We start from the raw sequence: 10,905 nt of genomic DNA, 5'->3' as shown, positions 1-10,905 counted from the left end.
TGCTCCTTAGATCCTGTCTTACAGCATCGTAATTACCCTTCCCCCAATTGTAAGACCTACCCTGTTGCACGCACCTATCTCTCTGCATAACCAAGGTGAAAGTCACAGAATTGTGGTCACCATCACCAAAATGTTCACCCACTAACAAGCCATCACTTGTCCCGGTTCATTACCGAGTACCAAATTCAATATGGCCTCCCCTCTGGTCGGACAATCTACATACGGAGTTATAAATCTTCCTGGACACACTGCACAAACACCGCCCCGTCCAATCTACTTGATCTAAAGAGCTTCCAATCAATATTTGGGAAGTTGAAATCGCTCATGACTACTATCCTGTGGCTTCTGCACCTTTCCAAAGTCTGTTTCCCAATCTGTTTCTCCGCATCTCTGCTGCTATTGGGGGGCCTATAGTAAACACCCAACAAGGTGACTGCACCTTTCCTATTTCTGACTTCAGCCCATACTACCTCTAAAGGCAGATCCCCCTCGAACTGCCTTTCTGCAGCTGTTATACCATTTCTAATTAGCAACGCCATCCTCCTCCTTTTTTACCACCCTCCCTAATCTTACTGGAACATCTGTAACCAGGAACCTCCAACAACCATTCTTGTCCCTCTTCTATCCACGTTTCCGTGATGGCCACAACATCGTAGTCCCAGGTACCTATCCACGCCTTAAGTTCACCGACCTTATTTCTGATACTTCTTCCGTTGAAGTATACGCACTTGAGCCCATCTCTGTGTCCGCAAGTATTCCCTGTCTGTGCTACCTTCTTCACAGCCTCCCTACATTCTTGGACATGCTGACAAACAGCTAGCCTACTTGCTGGACTACAAGTCCGGATCCCATCCCCCTGCCAAATTAGTTTAAACCCCCCCGAAGATAGCTAGCAAACCTACCCCCCAGGATATTGGTGCCCTTCTGGTTCAGGTGCAACCCGTCCTGCTTGTACAGGTCCTACCTTCCCCAGAATGCAGTCCAATTGTCCAAATACCTGAAGCCCTCCCTCCTACACCATCCTTGCAGCCACGTGTTCAACTGCACTCTCTCCCTATTCGAATCTCAGATGGTAATGAAACAGACTACAGAGAGGAGATGAAAGACCTGGAAGAATCGTACACTGAGAACAACCTAGCTCTCAATGCCAGCAAAACCAAGGAACTCATCATTGACTTTCTGCGGGATGTTACTCATGCCCCCCCCTACACATTAACAGCACAGAGGTGGAAAGAGTGGAGAGCGTCAAGTTCCTGGGAGTGGTCATCCACAACAAGCTTTCTTGGACTCTTCATGTGGATGCACTGGTTACAAAGGCCCAACAATGTCTCTTCTTCCTCAGGCAGCTGAGAAAATTTAGCATGATGGAGAATACCCTTGCCAACTTTTATAGGTATACTATCGAGAGCATTCTGTCTGGATGTATGGCAACTGTACCATTCAAGATCGGAGACAATTACAGAGAGTGGTGAACTCAGCCCAGACAATCACAAAGGCCAACCTCCCATCTGTAGAATCCATCTACCAGGCCCACTGTCAAGTAAAGGCCTCCAGCATTCTCAAAGACCCATCCCAGCCTGGCAATATTTTTCTACAACCTCTACCATTGGGGAGAAGGTACAGAAGCCTGAACACACGCACCAGACAGTTTCAAAACAGTTTCTACCCTACTGTTGTTAGAATACTGAATGGACTGACAAACTGTTAACATTCACCCGTACTAGCGTTTTTGTTTTTGCTGTTTACCCATTATTTAACTGTCTACGCTATTTAACTATGTGATCTGCCTGTATTGCTCGCAAGACAAAGCTTTTCACTGTGCCTCGGTACATGTGACAATAAATTAAATTAAATTCAAGAAAAATAATAGGAGGGAGCTCTGACTGAGAGATAGGGGTCCCTTAGTGGTACAAAGTTTATGTAGGATGGAGTGAATATGAAGCACCAATGACTGTTGTTCACGTTTGGAGAGAAATGTTGCGAATGAAGACAGAAGGCTATTTGGGGGTAAAATATCAAAAGGTGCTCTGGGAAGTATTGTACTTTGACGACAGTGAGTTTCTGACCAGGAACAGAATTAAGCTGAAACTTTAAAAACAGTATAAACTGTGGCTAGTCACACATTTAGCAGGGGACCGAAGTGTCTCAGTCACAGCTGCCATAGGGAAAGAGCGAGATAGTCAAAGTGTCTTTAATTATAAGAAAAGAGCAACAGGATGGAGAGAGAAGCCAAGTCTCTCAGAACAGACTAATTTAATCCAGCACAAAATCATGATGTTCAGAGAAGTCATTTTCAAGTTTGCGATGAAATCTGGATGTTTCATTTTTTTCCACAGCTCTCAATCATTTGAAACCTAAATCCACCCTCCAAATAAAACCCAGAGGTATCTGTATTCCTCTAATTCTAGATTCTTCAGCATCCCTGATTTTAATTGCTCTACTACTGATGGCCATACCTTAATCTCTGGAATTTTGTCCATACAACTTTCTGCCACCTTAGCTTACGTTTTTATTTCCTTTAAGACATGCTTTGACCAAGATAAGTCATCTGCTCAAACAACTTATGTGCCACAGTATCACACTTTGTTTTAGAATGGCCCTGTGAAGTGGCTTGAGACAGCTGATTAGATCAAAACTGTTACATTAATAGAAGTTGTTATTGTGTTGCAAGTGGTTATAAGCAGCCACAAATGCCAACTTATTTTGAATAATGCACTAATGTTCATTAATGTAATTTACGTAAGTGTTTTTTTGCAGTGCTGTAGCCAGATAGGTATACACAAAATAAGATGAGTATAATAGCTAGAATCAACACCAATGCATGATATCAAATAATGACAATAGTGGGATCCATAAGCTTATCGCCACCACTAACTGGCATTTATTGGTATTACAATAATTAAACTCAGGCAAATTAAACTTAATGGTTATTAAAAAAATGTATGCTCAATGGATTAACATGTGTGCTTTGGCTTCTTTGATCTTATTACTAGCTCAACTGAGCAGTATTTCAGTTTATAAAAAGGTACAGATGTAAATAAATTGCATTCCATTTTAAAATAATGGTCGAGGTTAAACCTCTAGCTCATTCAACTATATGAATGGTCACCTGAACTAACTTGTAAAGCACTAGATCCACAAAACTGACATACATCATTGGATACTGAATCATTTTTTTGTTTTATTTTTACTCACACATCTATACCAGATATTCTCAGCAGAAAAGTAATAATTTACCCATTAAACTAGACGGTGTAGCAATTCTAAACAGTCAAATTTAGTCATTCACAAAAGTATGCTTATGGAAAAAGTCTTACACACTGAAAAAGGCTTTCAGAATACTCTACAGTGTGAAGCAGAAAAAATATGGAATGAAAAGGAAGAACAAGTATATTGAACTAAATGAAGTGATCAAAAGATTGGCTGAACAATACTTTGAAAGACTTTTGAAAGTGAGAATATAGGATTATACATGTGAACCTGATCAGTCAGTTTTGACAGGTTATCAAGTGAGTACCCAGAGGATGCATCACAATCAATGCGAATAATCTCTTCTTTCAATAATCTGTGCTGTGCTTTTTTCAAGTAGACAATAACTAGACAGCAATCAAGTATAGAGAAGGTCAGAAGCCACACAACGCCAGGTTATGGTCTAAAAGGTTTATTTGAAATCCTAAGCTTTCAGGGCACTGCTCCTTCACCAAGTCACCTGATGAAGGGACACCGCTCTGAAGGTTTGTGATTTCAAATAAACCTGTTGCACTATAACCTGGTGTCATGTGACCTCTGACCTTGTCCACCTCAGTCCAACACTGGCACCTCCACATCAAGAACAGGTAAGCTGACTGATCACCTTTGCTCAGAGTTAATCAAATCAATTGTGATGCACCTTCCGGCAGCCCAGTTCTAAAAATTAGAAAATTAAAAATGAGACAATGAGTGCGAGCCCAGCATGGCTAGGCATTTATGGACTGTGGTGTTGAAGTATTAATTGAGTTTCTTTGTTTTTCTACTTTTTACAAAGAAGGACTGTAAACTTTGTTTTCTTTATTTTACTGCTTTGGACCAAAATTCTGTACTTAGGTTTCAATTTGAGATAGAGAACAACTGCAGAACTGTGTCAGATTACCAGCAATGACAGTAAATGTAATGGAGATGATTGAGGTAGAATGAGCAGAGTGTGGAGACATCTGGAGAAAAAGGTAGGAGACTTTTGATATCAATAGCAAGGTATAAGGCACAAGGGGAGAGTGGGAAGAATCAAATTGCAAAAAAAGCACAGGACTTAGAGCAGGAAGTTGAACTTTGTAACAATTTGTGAAGGACTGGAATATGAATTCAATCAGCTAGGTAAGTATCATCTACAGATGGCTAGAGACTATGGGACAAGGCCGTGACAAGATGGTTGCCACTTTCAAAGTCCATTGTTGGCAACAGCACTGTCATGGGAAAGAAAACACAGCTCTTCACATAGATAAATGTCAAGTTTCTGCATTACTGAACTTAGCATGAACTACCAGTTAGGGAAGTTGATAATGGTAAAAGGAGCGGTCAGTATCTCTACATTGAATCAAAATAAATTTTGATTAATGCTTGAATTCATATCAGAAAGGCAAGTGCCAAGTATTGAAGCCTTTTGGCCCTGCTACAATAGTACAGGAGTAAATGCCTTTCAATAAACTGCACATTACTTATTAACATTAAAATATCAAACTGTACAAAGGTATTCATTACGGTGTGGACTTGTTGGGCCGAAGGGCCTGTTTCCACACTGTAATCTAATCTAAAGTAAATGCCTTTCAATAAACTGCACATTACTTATTAACATTAAAATATCAAACTGTACAAAGGTATTCATTACTATCCTAGAATGTTGTATTGTACAAAATGAAGCATACAGTTTAGAAATGTATACAAGTATTTATATATTTGTTAAAACTTTATGGTAATTGATAAAATTTTAACTATGTTATGGGTCATGCAAATGCATATATTTCAAACAGTGCTGTATATGAAAGAAGAATCAATCATTAAGTCCAGAGGACTAAGAAAAAGGAAACACCAATGAAGAAGAAATTATATTCTTTCTCCTATTCTTACCTTTCTCATTTTGTCTATATCGGCCAATAAATGGTGGAATAGGGGCTTGATACTGAGGCCCAACCATAATCTCCTGAAATAAACCAAAATATACTTTTAGTACTTTCTTCTTTAAGGTGTGAAATATATTCTCAAGTCTCAACCAAATTGCAACAACTTTTGACCAAAGCTGATTATATCATTCAGTCTTCACCAAGGGATAAGCTTCTACTTTGGCACAACAATATATACAGTGATATGTTGAAACCACTCAAGGGTGAGAGGTGCAACAGCAAGACCATGGAGTGATTTGACAACAGGGTGAAATTTTTTTTTTGAGAAACAGCAGTTGATTATAGGATTCAAAATTAACTGTAAAACTTAACTGTTAAATAACCAGTGTACATTATAGTCACTGCTTTCCCAAACATTAAACAATAAATTGAACAAGCTATTTTAGGTAATAAAACATATCTCAGACTCATCTTCCACCGTCAAAATGTCCTTGTTGATTCGCTATCCGGTACAGTTCAGTAGTAAGCAAAGAGAACCCTTCAATATTTCAATTAACCATTATACATGTGAGCTGGATCAGTTTTGATAAGCTATCAGATGAATATTCCAGAGAAGACATCACAATCAGCATCAATAATTTCATCATTCAATAATCTGTGCTTTTTTTCAGTAGATATTATTAGACAGCAATGAAGAATAGGTAAGTTAGCTAATCATCTCAGCTCAGAATCACTCACATCAATTGTGATGCACCTTCTGGCACAGCCCGGTTCTAAAGATTAGATAGTTTCCACTCCACACTATATAACAGTGACTCAGTGCTAGAACTAGAGATTGGCAGTGTTAACAGACAGCAAGAGTGGGAACAAAACAAAAATTAACTAATAAAACTAAAAAGAAAAATGGCTAAAGTTGTTTTGAAGAGAAAGCATAATTCAACGCTCAAAAGTTATGTTGTGACAGATGTCCCCAGCTGATAGTAACTTACCTGGACCTACGCAATAACTAGTTTTCAATAGTGAAGGAATGAAAATATAAACTGTACCTTTTTACAGTCATTAGATAAAATGGAATCATCTTCTTCAGAATCCTCATCTGATAATGACAGTTCCTTATCATCCTCAATAGAATTAGCTGGAAACAAAATAAGTTTATAATTTAATTACAATTAATCAAAGAAATCATATTTTTATTGCATTTCAGTAATTGTCATGTAATTATTGTGTTAATTATTCTGACCAAAAAGTGCAACATTAAGAAAAAAATTATGCATTTGTATCAATAAAATGAACAGTATTTTGGAGCTCATTTTCACAAAAAGTAGCTTATCATTTTTTCAAGTCACCAAATTAAATGTCTCAACAATGCTAATTCTCAGCATATTCTAAATAGAATCTGAACCCATCAATGATCAAGATATATTTTTTGAAAAACTGAAACACTGATCCAAGATGAAAATTTTTGAGTTGATTTAAGATATGATTTCAGACAAAAGACACACAAACACAATGTGGCTAGAAGTTTCAGGAGCAGTTTTGCAAGCTTGTGGGCCTTCAGCAGTTAATTCTCAAATGAATGAACTGACATTTGTAAAGTCTACAAGATGCTACTCTGTTTCCCTTCCACATGCCAACCAGTTGGTCAGTGGACATTGCAACTTCATCAGTTGGAGTCCTGTTAATAGTTTGACATCTACAGTACAGCAGCAAGTTTTGAGGCACTGGAGAAGGTAAAAAACCAGATTTGCTATAATTATGCTAGAACAGAGATAATGTACATCAGGGAAAATAATCTCTTTTCTGGAAATCAGAAGACTGATGTGTGACCTGATGGAGGTCTTCAAAATTTTGGGTTTGAAAAGTAGACGTCAGAAAAATGTTTCCATTTGCAAGTTGGAACAGGGCTGGAGGCCACAAATATAAGATTGGTAGTTACCAATAAATCCAGTAGGAAACTTAGGACAAACTTCTTCATCAGAGGACATTATAATTTTGAACCCATTAACACAAGTAATAGTAGTAATAATAGTAGTAGGAGGAGGAGGTGGTTACACCTTCTCGGAGAGGAAAAATCAGGACACAGAATTGGATGTGCTATCAAAGAACAACTTTGTCAACTGAGTCTTGGAGGTCCCTGTTGGCATCAATGATAGCCTCATGACTCTGCCTACAACATGCCAAAAACCAGCAGGCAATAGTCATGAATGTCTACGTTCCAACCCTTGATGTCACAGAGTTGAGTGTGTGTTGCTGGGAAAGCACAGCAGGTTAGGCAGCATCCCAGGAGCCAGAGAATCGACGCTCCGGGGTGCTGCAGTGTGTTACAGCTCACTGCTCCATTTGTGTGTGTTGGGGTGGTTGCTGTTGTCGTTGAATACTTGAACTGTACGGGTGGCCTTCCTGTATATGCTGGTCTGGAGCTCACTGTTGGCCTTTCGTTTGACCATTACATCCAGGAAGGAAAGTCTGTTGTTGTTCTCTTTTTCCTTGGTGTATTTTAAACCGGTGTGGATGTTGTCCAGGAGTTGATGGGTTTCTTCCAGTTGAGCACATTTGGTAATGGCAAATCATCCACATAGCTGATCCAAACTTTAGGCTCGATAGTGGGAAGGGCAGTCCGTTCTAGTCTTTGTATTACAGCTTCCGCTATTAATCCCGATATTGGCGATCCCACAGGTGTTCCGTTGATTTGTCTGTATATCTGGCTGTTAAAGATGAGTGGGTTGTGAGGCACAGATCCAGTAGTTTTGAGGGTGCTGTCCTTGCTGATGGTGTTGGTGTTGTAGGGTGTCTGCATCACTGGTCTGTTTAGTAGCGAGGCTAATGTTTCCTTGGCGAGTGAGATGTCTATGGAGGTAAGCAATGCAGTCACGTCGAAGGAAATCATAATCTTGTCCCCATCTATTCTGGTGTCCTCGATAATGTAGGTTTGCTTGCTGAGCTTGGAGGTTCATTTCCAGACGTTTCGTTACCTTACTAGATAACAGCTTCAATGGGTCTCATGCGAAACAATGCTGAAAATTCCTGCTTTCTATTTATATGTTTGGGTTTCTTTGGGTTAGTAATATCATTTCCTGTGGTGAAGTCACTTCCTTTTCTCAGGGGGTAGTAGATGGGGTCTAACTCGACGTGTTTGTTGATAGCGTTCCAGTTAGAATGCCATGCTTCTAGTAATTCTCGTGTGTGTGTCTTTGTTTGGCTTGTCCAAGGATGCATGTGTTGTCCCAGTCGAAATGATACCCCACCTACCTCAGCAAACCAGGACAAATAAATAACAAACGGGTCAGAACACCAACACTTCACCGGAGACGCACTGATGATGTTACCTTCCAGCTCAGTGAGCAAGTCAACAACCTTATCTAGAATTTTAGCTACAAATCCTCTCAAAAACTTCAAGCAAAGTTGGAGTTACAAAGAACTACAGAAATCAAGAACCAATGATGGACTGAGAAAGCGAAGGAGCTGCAACTCCTTACTGACAAGCTCAACGGCCTCATAGTTTCTTCAGTTCTATCATGGACCAACACTCTTGGCCTCAAACCGGTGCAGAGCAAGAATGGAACCATTTTAAGAGATAGAGAAAACATCAATGGAAAGAACACTTCAAAGTTCTCCTAAACCGCAAAACAATCATACACAAGGACATGTTTCTTGAAATATCCCAACTCCCCACCAAAGATGATTTTGAACTCCCAGCTAGTGTGGTAGAAGTTGAAGACACCATTAAGACACATGAAAAATAGAACATCCACAGAGTAAGTTGGGATTCCAGTTAAGATTTTCAGACTTGGAGTAGATCCATGAACTGTTCCTGAAAATCTGGGACAAAAAGAAATTTCTGTCAATCTCAGAGATGCTACCATCACCATCGCCTTCAGGAAAGGAGACAATCTGGCCCATGGGGTCTACTGAAGGATTTTCCTACTCTCCATCACTGGTAAGATCATTACTCAAAGCCTTGTGAGGTATCTTTTCCCAGTCTCTGAGGAAATCCTTCCTGATAGCCAGTGTGGGCTTCTGACAAAACCATGGAACATGATTTTCAGTTTGGTAACTCCAAAAGAAATGTCACGAACAACACCAACCACTCCACCTGGCCTTCATTGATTTGACGAAGGCTTTTGACTCTATCCATCAGGAAGTTCTATGAAAGACCCCAAAGGCTGGCTGTCCGATAAAATTCATCAATGTCCTCCATGGCAAAATGCTGGTGATAGTCCTCACTGACAGTAATATGAGAACACACTTCAGGTCAGGATAGTTGTCAAGGAGGCATGTGTCATCATTCCCACCCTTTCAACCATCTTGATTGCCACTATTCTTTATCTTGTAAAGAACAAGCTTCCAGTGGTGTGGACATTATCCACAGGATGGACTGAAAACATTTCACCCTCAATCAGTTGAAATTCCTGAAGAAAATGACACTGGCCTCACTTGTGAAGCTTTAGCATATTGATGACAATGTCACCTAAACTCTCTCAGAAGAGCTGGTCTCACCCTCAACCTCAAGAAGATTCAAATTCTTTATCAACTGATCCCAGGTCAAGTTCTAGTCAATCCCTCCGTTAAGATCATCTTACCTGGGACGTTACCACTCATTAAGGGTGACAACGATGTGAAGATTCAACATCACATCCAATTGGGAAGCAAAGCCTTCAGACACCTAAGGAAGAATGACTTCGATGACCGTGACATCTGCGCGGATACCAAGATCCTTGTGTATAAGGCTATCAAGCTTCTTCTATAAGGCTCTGAAACTTGGACTATATATACACACCGCCTCAGGAGTATCATCAACACTGTTTGAAACTGATTCTCTACATCAGCTGGGAGGACAGATGTACTAACATCAGCAACTTTGAAGCAGCTAACAGCACCAGAATCAAGGCCATAATCACCCGAACTCAACTCCATTGGGCCAGGCACATGCTCAAGATGCCTGAGTTCTGACTACCAAAGCAAATCATCTTTGTCCAACTCAAGGAATGAAGGCACTCAAACGAGAGAACAAAGCAAGTATTTCAAGGTCTCCCTGAAGATTTCCATCAAGAAATGTAACATAGATGTCAACTCATCGGAGATCCTCGTTCAGAGGAAGCTCCTGTTTGAAGGGAGACAATTCTTTGGGAACATTCTTCAGGAAGAAAAAGTTCGGAAAAGGAACCGGGGAAAGGAGTGCCAATGATCTCAAGGTCATAGGCCATGCACCACTTCTACCTCCCAGAGACAGTTTGGCAAATGTGTGATCAGAGTTGCAGCTCTAGGAGTAGTCCCAACAACCACACAAGGATCCACAGAACCAATGTTGAAACTTTATTGCTGGAACAGCACAGCAGGTCAGGCAGCATCCAGGGAACAGGAGATTCGACATTTCGGGCACAGGCCCTTCTTCAGGAATGACCAGTGACAGAGAATTTCCTAAGTGGACAATCATACTCATTAGCATGCAATTGCCACCATCAACTGCGTATTTGACTTACAGAATCTGGGCTTGAACATAATCCAGATTAATTAGAGGAACATTCCTTTGAACAACTTTGTAGGTACGGATAAGTGGTCACCTATTCTTTCTTCTTCTATGACCACTTATCACAATGCCCAGCTCCTCACCGACCATTCGCATTCCTCCACCAAAAAGAATGTTGGCTTTGTATCTGCAGAGATAGCTAATCTCAACTTCAAAGCGCCACAACAGCATCACCAACAGGTCACAATTCCTCTGGTAAAGATTGGCAGAATAAAATGAGAGGCTTCACATATAATAGTTTCTGTCTATCTGCATTATCTGAGTAGTTGGTGGCTTAAATTCTAG

At 40.2% G+C, this 10,905-nt stretch overlaps 1 protein-coding gene across 1 annotated transcript in view; it reads right to left on the bottom strand.

The window, feature by feature from the left end:
- LOC122565054 (mesoderm induction early response protein 2-like) overlaps positions 1-10,905 on the bottom strand; it is a 58,076-nt gene that overhangs the window by 36,641 nt on the left and 10,530 nt on the right. Inside the window, exons 4-5 of the mRNA XM_043720684.1 lie at positions 6,140-6,228; positions 5,101-5,173 (exon numbers count right to left, since the gene is read on the bottom strand). Coding sequence (XP_043576619.1) covers positions 5,101-5,173; positions 6,140-6,228 — 162 coding nt within the window. The remainder of the gene's footprint in view (positions 1-5,100; positions 5,174-6,139; positions 6,229-10,905) is intronic.

Source organism: Chiloscyllium plagiosum, chromosome 31, assembly GCF_004010195.1.
Source record: "Chiloscyllium plagiosum isolate BGI_BamShark_2017 chromosome 31, ASM401019v2, whole genome shotgun sequence".
Taxonomy (NCBI): domain Eukaryota; kingdom Metazoa; phylum Chordata; class Chondrichthyes; order Orectolobiformes; family Hemiscylliidae; genus Chiloscyllium; species Chiloscyllium plagiosum.
Note: the sequence above shows the minus strand (reverse complement) of the source record. Positions and strands in the feature narration are given on the sequence as shown.